The following is a 13,179-nucleotide window of genomic DNA, read 5'->3' on the forward strand; positions in this document are numbered from 1 at the left end:
CGTTGGGCGCATGGTGAGCATAATCTGATGTCGGATGCAGCGGAGTCTTACGCATCTGCATCACTTCGGATGTCACAGGAACCGCTGCTATCAGTAGTCTAAGTAAGTTATGGTAACATGAGCGCTTAGACCTTGACACAGGCTTCACAACACTACAAAACATAGCATCTCTGTTGTCGGGACCACGAAACTATAAGAAGCCCAGTCATTGCTCACCGAGAAGCCATGCTATGAGTTCGATCCATCGACAGCTTAAGCATCTTTCCCAGATCATAGCAAATCTTGTCTGATTGTATCTCCGGCCACAGTTTTGTCTACAGGAGATCCTAAAAAATGGACGCGTCTCCTTTGTCTGGTGATAATGGACACAAATTCGTGGGCGCTCCAGAGGGAGTAGATGTGACTGGTGACTATGGCACCCCTAGTCTCCTCTTCATCTACTACAATCAGCCGGTCTCCGACAAGCATCGCAAGGCAGTGCAGGAGTTGAGACATGACCTGGAGACCTGGAACGCCTTTGAACTTGGGCGCGCTGAATCCCAGGTCAATGAATTGATGCAGAAGGGAAAGCTGCCAACCGACGACTACAACGAATCGCGCGTCAGACGCACCGACCATCGCAGCAAGGCGATCCAGTATCTGCGCAAGGAGCACGAATCCTGGTGAGTTTCCATGCTGAGAGTAAATTTCCTCGGAGTGGTCTCTAACGTTTCGCCACGAAGGCTGGTGGAAGCCGACAAGAAGGAATTTACCATTGAGCTGAAGACAGATGAGAAAAGCATGAACAAGAAGGTCGAACAGGAGCTGCGCGGGCGGCTGGAATCCAAGGAAAACCTGCCGGCACAGTTTGGCGTTGTCTTGCGCATCATCAACCGCATCATTGCTGCACGCAAGCAAGACGACATGCAGCAGTACCATTTCACCAATGTGGAAGTGTGCGCTGATGGCAGGGAAAATCCTGGTAGGCAGATATTACTGTCTTCGGTGACGCAGCCACTAACAGGATGTCATAGTGGTCAAGTCTACAATGTTCCGGGTCTACGAAGAGGGCGGGGAGGATGAGAGAGGATCTGTCAAAGTCAAGATTGACTATGTCAACCATCGTTGCCAGTTCAACAGGGAGCACTGGGCCAGGGCACGACACAACGTCGAGGATTTCATCAAAGAAGGAGAGAACATTCGCCGGGCTATGACACTGAACTTTTGTGTGGATGCCTAAGTAAGATCACCAGTAATCATGAAGACCTTGTCGCATGCAGGACTTTGCGGTTCAGTAGTGATCATAAATGGATTGAGCACGTTGGGGGAAATGACATGTTTGATGGATTGGGGTTTGAGGGATCAGGTGAGCGCAGTCTTGACAGAATGAATATGGTTTTGATGTCGAGGTCTGCACGACGTAAAGCTGCCATCTCGAGAAGTTTCATTCAAAGTAGCTACGTAGCCATTGAATCCTATGCCACGTTCATGCTGCCAAGAAATTGCTCAAAGTTGCTCCAGTCGAGACTGTATTGGGTGATCGTCTGTAGGGAATCTTGCCACAGGCTTGGGCTACCTAAGATAGTGCCATATAGGTCGCTATTAGTCCCATCGACGCTAGGAATTTGAAGCTGTGAGGTCGACAAAGGTTCTATGCCTTCCTCCTGCACCACGTGCAAAGATGCAACTTCATCAATTTCACTTCGCATCCGTTGCCCGTTCGCAAGAACAGCTTCGTCGAACTTTTGAAGCACTGACTTAAACCTCTGCATGGTCGGACACTCCGCGATTTTTTGCATTAGGGACTGCAACCTTGTCACCTGACATCGAAGATCACGCTGAGCTGCGTCTTCTAGCTGCCACATAGACATTGGAAGATCCGGGGGCATGACCCAAAGCTGACGGAGGAGCAGAACCATTCCAGCCGAGTACCCGTAAAAAAGGTCCAGGCTAGTTTTTCCATTGACCCTGTTGGCATGTTCAATTAGGATGAGAAGGTTAACAATCCGCATCGCTACTGTTACACAGCTGGAGGCCAGATACTCAGCGCTCTTTCGCACGTCTTTCGAAGTATCATGAGGTGTAGCCCAAGGGTATTGTTGTTTTGGATTATGCCTTCGACTCATTGAAATAACTTTAAGCAAATATGGCCGCGTAAGCTGGATAACGAGATTGTTATAGGTTAAATGGAGGAGAACCGTTGGCTGTAGTTGAGCCGGTGGATAACCAGAAACGAACGCTTCCAGAACTGCCTCTTGGGGAATGGTGCACGAATCCAAGATAGCAGACGGTATAATGAGATAAGTTGGTATGTTAATTTCCCAATTTTTCAGCCTGGTCAGGAGCGCTATTGGATCAGTAACCGGCGTATCAGTTGATGATACAGGGGAAGCAGGCCGATGCAAGAAAGCGATCGCATCGCGGAGTCGACTGGCTTGTCGTTGAAGATCAGTGGCCACCTGGTGATGGCTGGGATGACTGGGGAATGCAGTAGCAGAGTCTTCGGGTGCAGGTCCCAGGGTTACTTCCCGACCGTCAATTACACTTGGGCGTCCCAAACACGAGCAGAGAAATTGCTCGACCGTTAATAATGTAGACCAGACTCGCCTTCGGGAGTCTTGTTCAGTTAGACGAAGGCTCTCATCAATATCGCTTCGATGCAAGCCTAACGCAATTGCAATTCTCGCAGCACTGCCTGTTAGGGTCCACGCTGCATTCCGATCATTGTTGTTGTGCAGGAAGAGTGCCATAAGCAAAAGAGCTTGAATATTAGAGACTGTACATGTGGTCAACAAGCTGGCCAAAGCTCCTCGAGATGTGCCAGGAAGGGACCGAGCAGCTATGCGACTTGAGAAAGCTTAGTGAAAAGGATGTTGAGGGATGCTGGGGAGGTAATATTTTAAACCCACACCCCGAGTTCTGACCATAGCTGAAACATGCAAGAATACTCGATCGTCAATTCGAAGTATCTCATGCGCATCTATGAAGATATCTCTGCAAGTGAAGCCGCGCCGACCTTGTGTGCTGGTATGAGGGGAAGACCCCAGTTGATGCTAACTAATAGCGGGAATTTCAGGCACAACGGCATATAAGGCTATTCGCAGTACTGGCCTCACTTCTGGGCAGTGGATAACAATTTTTGGAGCTGGAGGCAGGCTGGGCCACTTGTGAGATGTCTTCCAGAAACGATCCCATGGATTTATGGACGCTAACCTCCAACCAGGGCAATACAATACGCCAAAGCGAGCGGTCTGCGGGTATTTGGAATTGACACAGGCCCAGGTAAACGGGAGTTATCATGCAAATTGGGATTCACTTCATACATTGATTTCATGGAGAGACTAGTACGCAGACTGATGGCTTACGCAGAATGTGGCTAACGGACGTCTTGCAGGATCTCACAGCAGATGTCATCCGTGTTACTGAGGGAGGTCCTCATGGAGTAATTGTGGTTAGCTCTAGTAGCAGAGCTTATGAACAAGCCCTGACTTACGTCCGGAAAATGGGGATTATAGTCTGCACTGGGATCAGTAAGCTACGTGAGGCATCCCTGCTACCACACGTACTGATATCCTTCCAGCACCAAACAAGATGCACTTCCCTATCGGTCCTGAATATTTTGTGGCTCGTGGTGTACGCCTTACTGGCAGTAGCACAGGAACGATGGAGGATACGCGCGAGGCACTGCAGTATGTACGCGATGGTCGAGTCAAATCTATGATTGTTGAGGTGCGATTGGAGGACATCGGGGCGTGTCTGCAGGCACTCGAAAGAGGAGAGGCCGACGGTCGATTTGTGGTCAAAGTTTGATGAGTAATGAGGCTATGCTTCTGCCAGCGGTCTTTGCGGACAGCTTCCAGTTTCATACAAGTCTCTTCATCTCCCTTTCTAGCTTAGCATCCAGTTCAGAGTTTGTGTCGCTCTCAGCTAACGTTTCTATGTATTTGTGTCACGAGTGGAACGAGCAGTCATATACACGTTATCTATCTGACCATATCTGTAAGCTATACTTGAGATTATTCAGTCGTCGTTAACCAGACAGATAATCTTGCCGGCGTTGACATTCGACTCCAAACGCTTATGGGCATCCGGTACTTGAGTCCATGGAAATACTTTATCCACCGTCGTCTTCACCTCGCCTGATTTGATATAGGGAAGGATTTTCTCACAGAATAGATCACGCAATTGTCCCTGATAATCAGCGGCTCTAGTTCTCAACGTTGTAGCCATGAGCCAAATTCGCTTGTTGAGCAATGCACGCAGATCAAAGTCATCCACCTTGCTCCCGCTTAAAGCTGCAACCAGGACCATGCGAGAATCCATGGCTGCCGAGGCCATGTTTCGGTGAAAATAGTCCCTTCCTACGAGATCCACAATCAGGTCCACCCCGCGTCCATTTGTCTCCCGCTTGACCACTTCTGAGAAGTCCTCTCCGGAGCGATAATTGACCGCAAAGTCCGCCCCAAGAGAGCGACACAAATCACATTTCTCGTCACTCCCAGCAGTAGTGAAGATCTTGGATGCTCCGCCTACCTTGGCGATCTGGATAGCAGATTGACCGACTCCAGAGGCACCAGCGTGGATGAGCACTGACTGGCCAGGTTGAAGGTTACCGACTAGGTGAATGGCCTGGATAGCTGTGAAAGAGGTCTGTCTGGTCAGTTGAGTTGGAAGTGAATGCAGTGCGGGTGATTAATCCTACCTCCGGGATACCAGCAGCTTCTTCAAAACTCAGTGTAGACGGAAGGTGCATAAGCATCTTCTCCGACACAGCGATCTTTTGTGCATACTATATCATGTCAGTTGAAATTTCATGAATGGTGTGACCAGTCACCTACTGCACCCCCGTATGCAAGACCAAACACTTTGTCTCCCACCTGAAAATCCCCGGAGCCTGTCACTGTCAGCTAATGCTCTCGCAATGATGAATGTCGTAGCTCACAATCGGGCGCCTTCTCTTCTACGATTCCACTAAACTCCACTCCCATGATCTTTCCCGATTCGGGCAATAAAGGGTATGGGTAGCGATCCTCTCTTTGCATTATGTCCATGCGATTGAGACCGAATGCCTTAATGCGAACCAGGATGCGATTGCCCGTCGGAACGGGATCAGGCACACCATCTTCGATGAAGAGGGCATCGGCATTGCCTTTGCCGTTTCTTACCCCAACAGCCTTCATTTCCTTGATTGGTCGTAATATGTGAATGCTGTAAGATGAGGTGAAGCGGTTTCAATAAACCATCATACTAAACAACCAGCGCGAGGAAGAAATAATAATGATAATGGCGCACACGCTGGATCGAACGCATCCCCGCTGACATCACTTGCGGGGACCAGACAAACAGTTTGTCGAGTTGAAAATGGACCATTACTTGCCACTTTCCGAGGCGGATCTACACCTCCGTCCGACGGAGAACAACCCTCCGTCGCTGGATTTACCGCTCCGACTGGTTCACCCAGTGTAATGACCGCTGACACGGAGTTTTTATGCTTATTGAATACAGACACGTGGATAGGTATAAAATAAGTCAATCTCGGGCCTAGTAGATCGACTTGTCTAAGAATTTAATCCTGGTCCTACCTCTTTTCGACTAACTCTGTTTGTCTACACCACCTTCTCCATACTACAGAGTAATCATAATCCGAAAGTACTGTCGAGTCGACCCAACGATGGCCACCACTACCGTCACTGAATCTGCCCCCCAGAACGGTCACAGCAATGGATCAGCTTCGACCAACAAGTTCTTCGACGATGTACACTTCCTAGGCGACAAAGAGGGCAAGGTTGTGATCCGCTCGCCCCCGACTTTCAACAACATTGAAGATGAGCGGGCATATCAAAAACAGCATCTGGCCGTGGCCTTCCGTGTCTTTGCCCGGCAGGGATTTGACGAGGGAGTGGCTGGACACATTTCGCTACGCGATCCCCTGAATCCTCGTCAGTGACCGGTGTTTCCCTCTGCAACCAACGACCCACTAACAAAGCCTACAATAGACCACTTCTGGATCAACCCACTCAGCATGCACTTTTCCATGATCAAAGTTTCTGACCTCGTCCTCGTCAACGAGAATGGCGAAGTTCTCCCCGGAGGCGCCCAGCATCCCATCAATGGCCCCGCATTCGCCATTCACAGTGAAATCCATAAAGCCCGCCCAGACCTGAACGCCGCATGCCACGCACACTCCGTCTACGGAAAGGCGTTCTCCTGCTTTGCGCGACCCATTGAAATGCTCTACCAGGACGCCCTGCGCTTCTACAACGATCTGGCCGTGTACCCTCGCTACGGAGGCACCGTGCTCTCCACTGAAGAAGGGGCTCGCATTGCCAAGGCCCTCGGTCCAACCTGCCGCAGTGTAATTCTGCAGAACCACGGTATGATCACCTGCGGTAAGACGGTTGATGAAGCAGCGTTCCTGTTTATTGCCCTCGATCGGTGCTGTCATGCGCAGATGATGGCCAATGCGGCGGCCGGACCAGGGTGGGAGAAGGTCTACATCAACAAAGAGGAGGCGGAGATGACGCATAGGAAGAGTGGTAACTCGAGTAAGATGTGGTTGGCGTTTCAACCGTATTATGATCAGGCGGTTAAGGAGGATCCGAGCGTGTTAGAGTGAGTTTACTGGGCTATGATGTGATGTTTTGATGATGTTATGTAATTTATGGGTTCTATATTGAACATCGGGCTCAATTCCCGGACTTTCTATTCTGAAATGTGGTCTATATAGACGTCGCTAATAGGGTACAACCCCAGTGAGCATGGAGGAAATCGACACGTCGGGCTCGTTCATGAACCCGAACAACAGGTCCAGGTCCTGGTTAAAGTCCTGGAAGCCAGAGATCTGATTGGCATGATCCAGTCGCGCAGGACTGAAGTCCAGACCGGGAAAGGTTTGAAAGTCTAAGTTGATGTCTACCTGGAATGGGTCTTGAATAGCCGGGTCACATCCTAAACACCATTAGTGGCTTTGAGCTTTCTTGAAGACTGTGCAGTGCTTACCAGTTTGGATGGACATGCCGTTGGCCTCCATGAGCCGGCGAATAATCTTCGATGGCGCCGACACACCACAGTTAGGGATGGCCAGCTCGTCCAGACAACGCAGACACACCGTCAGCGGGGACGATGCTTCTTTCCGACGCGTGCTTTCCCGGATGGCCGGATTGCGCGCATGGATGGTGCAGGCTACATAGACCGCGTAGCTGAGCATGTAGTTGGCTCGGCGCAGCGAGTAGGCTGACCGATAGGCCAGAGCCAGGCTGGTGATGTTGCGAGCAGCGGTGACACAACGCTCCCAGGAGTCCGCGGGCGGGTCATCGGAGCGCAGATGCCCGCTGCCCATGAACGGACGATGGAGTAAGATAATGAGGGCGTTGTAGGTAGTTAGCAAGATAATGACATTGGGTGCTACAGTGGCGTGCGGCGACTGGCCATCATCTGCCCAGGGCTCAAACCGCAGCTCTGCCGGCAATTTACGATACCAAGCTTCCAAACGACGGTCGATGAGTTCCAGATGCTTGCGAGTCTTACTTCCAGTGGCACCAGCCATGTAAAACCGGTCAATGATGCTGGTCATGATCTTGGACAGAGAACAGAGCTGCTGAAAGACGGTGACGGAGTAGATGCGCGTGGGGATGTGAGAACGAGCAGTGCTGTCTGGTTTCAGGGGATCGATGTACGGCATCCACAGTTCGTTCTCTTCAAAGGTATCCATAAAGTCTCGCGACACATGCGCATCACGCAGCTGAATCGTGAAGGGACGTCCAAAGTACAAACTCTGGAGTTTATCACAAATGAAGGCCGCCCAAAAGACGCGCCGCCGAACCTCGATATCCTCCGCACTGGCAGCAACCTCCTTGCAATCCAGATGCAGACCAAGGTCGTATACCATGCGCAGGGCGAATCCCGTATAGAGCCAGCCTTTGGAAGTCTGTCCCCGGGCATTGAAGGTACTACCAAGCATGATCAAACCGGCAATGGTCGGGATGCTCGAGTGGGTCAAGAGCGATTGTTCTGCCAGCAATTCATCACAGCGGTCGAAGAACCGTTTCCCAGCCGATTCGGGCCGTTGCGGATCTTCCCGCACCTCAACACGGGTCGAGAACTTGCTCGAACAAGCGAAGACGGCGTTAAGCAGGAAGTCTGAGCAGTACGGGCCGCCAGTGACGAGGTCACGCATGAAGGCGGGGCGATAGGTCAGCAGAAATGTGTGATGCTGCCGGTTCCAGTGCAGATCGAGCAGATGCAGAGCCAATTCGGACGGTATCCCTCCAATGGTCGGCAGACGTCGCAGATCAGGTTCACGTTGGCGTTGGAGGGCAGCCTCGGCGATAAGCTGGTATCGATCTGGCTCTGCGGCAGGTCGTGAGTTGGCACTGTTGGGTAGGCCTAGGGGGCTCCGGGCATGCAACGCCGACGACGGGCCAAAGATGCCGACGGTGCCGCATTCATCGCGGGAGAGAAAGGTGGTGGGATCATAGTCCTCGTCTTCGGAGCTACTATCATTCAATTCGTCATTGGGCGTACTGTACACATTTGAGCTATTGTCCGAGGCTTGGGTTGGTTGGGAGACCGGAATGTCGTTGTTATTGGCACCGAGGCCGGCCAATGATGCCGGCAATTGCAGGACGCCGTCCTTGACATGGATAGAATCCAGGATAGCAGCTCGAGCAACCGAATCAGCCTTTTTCAGAGCAAGAATCACATTTTCCGCCGCACGCCTCTGGCGGTGAGCGGCATTGATGAGAGCTCGCGACGGCCTGGGGCAGCAGCGTCAGCGCATGCGTGGCAAGATAATTGCAGCCATGGATGGCGAGAGGCATCCAGGTGGGATGAACACCTACCTCTGGCGGGGTGGGTCGACCACATAGACACACTGTCGATCATGACGCTGACAGGAGCCACAGGTGGGTTTCTGGTTGTCACAACGGATCTTGCGGACGCGACAGAATTGACAGGCCCGGGGGGTGGTCGGAGAAGACTGGCGCTTGGGACTCATTTCCGCACATGGCCGACCTTGCTCGGAGAAAAAGCAGTCAGAAGGAAACGAGAGGGGGTTACGGACAGTAAAGCAGCGTGGCCAGGACGGGCTAATTCAGAGACAGTAGGGAGCCGATAATCTGGGGTAGCCAAGAGGAGCTAGTTGGGGGCACAGCCAGCATGACGCAGTGACCGATCTGACATCTGCGGGGAAGACCGTGCAGGGGAGGGAATTAAGCGAGGAAATTCCCGAGATACAGAGCTTTGACGTCTATTGAGGAATGGGATTGGATATCCCCGCACTGTATACTCAACAGGGGGTAAATGTTGAAGTCGAACTGAGGGTTGTCACTCAGTCACTGTCCTTCCTCTTTGGGACGAGGGGATGTCCCGCTGAGTAATAACCCAAAGAACACTCTCATTGGCCAGTTAGTTACAACGACGACGCTCGTACAATGCTAGCCTGTTCTAGACTAGAGCAACGGAGCATTTCGGTCCGTAAACTGCCGGATATCAACTGATCACAACATTCCAACCCCGATCCACAATCACCCCCACTCGCCAGACGGTCAGATCCCCCGACGCTTGAGACATCGAGGCGAGGAGGTCACACCGGAGGTAGCACTGCGGTCATAATGCGTCTCTATGCAGCTCGCACCAGTATTGCCTGTGTACGCGAGAAGCTGCACGGAGGGTTATCTTCCGTTAGAGAGGTCGCGACAGTCATTTGTACGACAATGAAAAGGCGTCCATGAGGTCGCTAGCTATTGACGGCCAAGCTGTGCAATATGGCAGTTTCATGGATGCCGTGGGAGTGTGAAGTTGTCACATTGGATACAATACAACTCCCATCTACCCAGGATGAGTGTCATCACACCAAGACTATACCAAGCCACATATACGGACTTTAAGCACTCTTGGTACGCTGCTGATTGGACCTCACCATAGTCAGATACTCCCTTGCCCTCACTCCGTGATTCCTAACTTTGCTGGAGACTTGGCTAGAGGTGTGGAAGAAAAAGCACCTGCATCTGTCTCCCTTCGAAGCGTCCCCCCACATCCCCGATACCGTCTCACTATCCAATCGAATTCGGCAAGACACGTTTGCAACTGCTAGGAAATGCCAAGGACCAAAATTCATCTCAAACAACCTCTCGGATGATCACCAGGCAGAGTCTCGGAGGTAAATACACACAGGGTGCTGAAGTCCGCTTGTTGATGTGCGGGTTGTTGTGTTTCGACTCGACAAAGAACCAATTGGTGGATGATGCAGGTCGTGTATCAACAAGGAGGGCATTTTATCTGACATGGACGTGAGGTACTTCCTACGATGCCAAGCAATCTGCCACTCGCCCAGTGCGCGTGAAGTCCCAAGGCTCCCAAGAAATGCCCTGGCGCCATCAACGGAGTTTCAGCCCTGCTAATGAGTTCGCCCACCGGTATTATTCGGCTTGACCCGTTGGGATCTACATAGGGGAGTATTATCTACTGCTCAGGAGCTACTTCCCTGAATATCCCCACCCATTGTTAATCGGAAGGCAAACGAATGACCAAGGACTATCTGGCATGGGAGCAGGTGGGATACAAACAATACATCCTATGGAAAGCATATGTCTGGCCATAACTCAATGCTTGGCTGGGACCCCCTCGATTTGTGCCCGAATAGAGTCAGTCACCAACTCTTGCAGGCCTCTCGTTTCCGTCACGCCAATATCTTCGTTATCCCGGCGCTCATACAGTGTGCCTCCCTCGGCCCAGATGCGCCGAAGTGTGTAGACCGTAGCCACGGGGTCCTCCTTCTCCCACGCCTCCTTCTCCAAAGCCCGCAGCTCATCTAGTGAGGTATACTCGACACTCCACTTGGTACCGGTCTGGCGTTCAAACTCGGCCAAGGCATCGGCCGGCGTGGTGGTAAATGAGTTGACTTTGAGTGCGCGGTTGCGAGCGGCCTCCCAATGGGTGAGGGCATGCACGACAAACTTACCAACGCTATATTTCATTAGCTATATTGAACCAGGAAGATAAATATCAGCCCAAGGGTCACCATACTCTGTACGCGCCGTGACGCTAATTTTGCCATGCTCATTTCCCACGATAACGGCCTTTTTAGCCAACACATCGAAACTGCCTGCCTTGGAATTGCTGGACCGACCCAAGAAGAACGGGAAATCGGCGTAGGGTCCAGTTACCACGTAGGCGTACTCCAGGGTGCTGCGGACCTCTCTAAGGGCTGCGCGAACTTTCAGTTTTTGTTGGTGGGGCTTCTCGTGCTGTGAGTCGGGGCTGTATTCAATATCCGTGCCATATTCAGAAGGCAGGAAGCGCTTGATATTGGGGGTTTCGTTGGCCAGTTGGATTAGAGGAATTTGAGCTGCGATGGCTCCGCGACCGAGCGCGGAGATGACGGTGTCCACCCCTGGTGTAGTCGATTAGATTGAGGTGCATATGTAATGGAAGGGTGGATTGCGGCAGTAATGTACCTGCGTATGCCTTGAGCACATCCTCACGATTGCCAACATCACCAATCAAAATGTCGACTCCCTTCTGACGCAGGGCATTGAGCTCGTCGGCCTTGCTACTGACGGTGTTTGGGCTAGTGAAGATAGCGATGCGACCGAAGGAATCCCGGGCGTTGACAATCGCTTCGATGATATACTTGCCAATGGTGCCAGTGGCACCGAACATGAGAAGATTGGACTTATCAGACATCGTGGCTCTGTGGTTGGAAGATTGCATGAATGGAATGTGCTGGTTGATGTGGAAGCTGGCAATTTGGATTTATAATAAAGGCCTGTCCCCGCAGTCCGGCTATTAATGGCAATTCCACCCCGCGAGCTCGGATCGGCGATCCGGCGATTAAAAACCAGATGTGACTTTATCTCATTATCAGTGCTCGGACGTACGTTAAATTCTATAGTGTCATTAATTCTGCATATGAATATTGCCATAGAGCTTGCCATTCTCTCCTGGAAGACTGTAGATGCTCTATTCTACGTAGTTTAAGTAGTACTTCATCCAAGCTTCATAGCTATCCGGCGATCGGATTCGTAGGAGATAAAGAGATAAGAGCAAAGCACGCAATGGTTTCTCGTGTCGACATAAAAAGACGTCATCGGGGCAATTCAATCCATGAACTACTGAAACAATCTGGCTGGGTTGTTGACCCACAGGTTCTGCCAGATTTTCTCATCGGGGATCCATTCACGCAATGTCCGGATGTGCCCGGCATCGTCGACCTCCCGGAATCCCTCCACCTCTTCCAACCGCTGCTGGTCAGTCTTGCCTTTGCGTGTCACCCCTAACTGCGTATGAGGCCAATCCGTGCCAAAGATGATGCGATCCGGACCGGCCTGGATCACCGCCTTCGCGATGGGCTCGATGGCCTTCATGCCACTTTCGTGACCGTGGTACAGTCGCTCGAAGCCTGAGACCTTCACCCAGAGTCGCTTTTCCCGGATCAGGTCCAGGAACGTGGCAAACTCAGCAGAGTTCTCCTCCCCAGGGAACGTCCCCCCAAAATGATCAGCCACCATCTGGATCCGAGGATCCATATTGCGGATCGTCTCCGCCATGGCAGCCCAGGCACTGACAGGGCAGAAGATGCCAATAGCCCATCCCAACCGGGCCAGCCGGTGGGCCAGAGCTTCTACCTTCTTGATGATGTCGCTGCCACCGCTCTGTTTGCCGTGGCCCCAGGCCATCTCGTGCAAGCGCGCCCCGCGCACTCCAGCGGCATGTAACGCGTCCAGCTGTTCATCGGTGACGGTGAAGGGGTCGATGGTTGCCAGGCCTCGGAGAGTGTATCCCGGCATCTCTTGCTGCTTGGACAGAGTATCGACTAATGGGGCCGGTGAGACCCCTTGCATGGAGGCGTGAACGATCACGATGTTCCTGCAGCCCGTGATGACCGTCGGATACTCAGTCATTTGAGCGGCCTGGGGCGTGTACGAGCGTGGCACGGCATAGGGGAATTTCTTGGGATCAAAGACATGAATATGGGTATCCCACGCGTTCTCTGGGACGAGCTCGGCCATGGTGAGTGAGCGGGGAGAGTGATTAGACCGGACAGATGGTCGGAATAAATCTTATCAACTTGGAGGCAGACGCGAGCTCAACTTGCGGTGATTCTGGGCAGCCTAAGCTGGAATGAAAAAGCAATGGTCTATCCCAAGCGAGATATGCATGCACGGCCGACATATATGTTGCTACCAGCTGACTTCGCAT

General features: G+C 51.9%; 8 protein-coding genes across 8 annotated transcripts; 3 read left to right on the top strand and 5 right to left on the bottom strand.

Moving 5' to 3' along the window:
• Nucleotides 1-333: 333 nt before the first annotated feature.
• BO83DRAFT_445641 (uncharacterized protein) lies at nucleotides 334-1,219 on the top strand (the record flags this gene model as incomplete). Its single annotated transcript, XM_025536563.1, has 3 exons — nucleotides 334-662; nucleotides 723-961; nucleotides 1,014-1,219. 3 exons carry the CDS (start codon nucleotides 334-336, stop codon nucleotides 1,217-1,219), a joined length of 774 nt encoding a protein of 257 aa, XP_025387754.1.
• A 235-nt stretch (nucleotides 1,220-1,454) lies between these two features.
• BO83DRAFT_313332 (fungal specific transcription factor domain-containing protein) lies at nucleotides 1,455-2,795 on the bottom strand (the record flags this gene model as incomplete). Its single annotated transcript, XM_025527553.1, has 1 exon — nucleotides 1,455-2,795. A coding segment is annotated over one exon (1,341 nt), but the record flags the coding sequence as incomplete, so codon positions are not given.
• Nucleotides 2,796-2,915: 120 nt separating this feature from the next.
• Nucleotides 2,916-3,789, top strand: BO83DRAFT_427237 (NAD(P)-binding protein; the record flags this gene model as incomplete). The annotated part of the gene is made up of 5 exons (XM_025535335.1): nucleotides 2,916-3,006; nucleotides 3,056-3,146; nucleotides 3,203-3,323; nucleotides 3,374-3,509; nucleotides 3,560-3,789. 5 exons carry the CDS (start codon nucleotides 2,916-2,918, stop codon nucleotides 3,787-3,789), a joined length of 669 nt encoding a protein of 222 aa, XP_025387756.1.
• A 151-nt stretch (nucleotides 3,790-3,940) lies between these two features.
• Nucleotides 3,941-5,299, bottom strand: BO83DRAFT_408364 (NAD(P)H-quinone oxidoreductase). The gene is made up of 4 exons (XM_025534034.1): nucleotides 4,922-5,299; nucleotides 4,818-4,873; nucleotides 4,682-4,768; nucleotides 3,941-4,629 (listed from the first exon to the last, which is right to left on the bottom strand). Exons 1-4 carry the CDS (start codon nucleotides 5,157-5,159, stop codon nucleotides 4,000-4,002), a joined length of 1,011 nt encoding a protein of 336 aa, XP_025387757.1. The 5' UTR covers nucleotides 5,160-5,299; the 3' UTR covers nucleotides 3,941-3,999.
• Nucleotides 5,300-5,650: 351 nt separating this feature from the next.
• Nucleotides 5,651-6,595, top strand: BO83DRAFT_361261 (aldolase; the record flags this gene model as incomplete). The annotated part of the gene is made up of 2 exons (XM_025529446.1): nucleotides 5,651-5,918; nucleotides 5,976-6,595. 2 exons carry the CDS (start codon nucleotides 5,651-5,653, stop codon nucleotides 6,593-6,595), a joined length of 888 nt encoding a protein of 295 aa, XP_025387758.1.
• A 115-nt stretch (nucleotides 6,596-6,710) lies between these two features.
• On the bottom strand, nucleotides 6,711-8,974 carry BO83DRAFT_437555 (nitrogen assimilation transcription factor NirA; the record flags this gene model as incomplete). The annotated part of the gene is made up of 3 exons (XM_025536024.1): nucleotides 6,711-6,927; nucleotides 6,979-8,735; nucleotides 8,820-8,974. 3 exons carry the CDS (start codon nucleotides 8,972-8,974, stop codon nucleotides 6,713-6,715), a joined length of 2,127 nt encoding a protein of 708 aa, XP_025387759.1.
• A 1,537-nt stretch (nucleotides 8,975-10,511) lies between these two features.
• BO83DRAFT_378603 (isoflavone reductase family protein) lies at nucleotides 10,512-11,713 on the bottom strand. The gene is made up of 3 exons (XM_025531297.1): nucleotides 11,436-11,713; nucleotides 11,005-11,371; nucleotides 10,512-10,944 (listed from the first exon to the last, which is right to left on the bottom strand). Exons 1-3 carry the CDS (start codon nucleotides 11,662-11,664, stop codon nucleotides 10,581-10,583), a joined length of 960 nt encoding a protein of 319 aa, XP_025387760.1. The 5' UTR covers nucleotides 11,665-11,713; the 3' UTR covers nucleotides 10,512-10,580.
• Nucleotides 11,714-12,089: 376 nt separating this feature from the next.
• Nucleotides 12,090-13,151, bottom strand: BO83DRAFT_445647 (amidohydrolase 2; the record flags this gene model as incomplete). The annotated part of the gene is made up of 1 exon (XM_025536564.1): nucleotides 12,090-13,151. The coding sequence occupies exon 1, from the start codon at nucleotides 12,987-12,989 to the stop codon at nucleotides 12,090-12,092; it is 900 nt and encodes a 299-aa protein (XP_025387761.1). The 5' UTR covers nucleotides 12,990-13,151.
• Between the last annotated feature and the right edge of the window lie 28 nt (nucleotides 13,152-13,179).

Source organism: Aspergillus eucalypticola (assembly GCF_003184535.1).
Source record: "Aspergillus eucalypticola CBS 122712 chromosome Unknown BO83scaffold_13, whole genome shotgun sequence".
NCBI classification, from domain to species: domain Eukaryota; kingdom Fungi; phylum Ascomycota; class Eurotiomycetes; order Eurotiales; family Aspergillaceae; genus Aspergillus; species Aspergillus eucalypticola.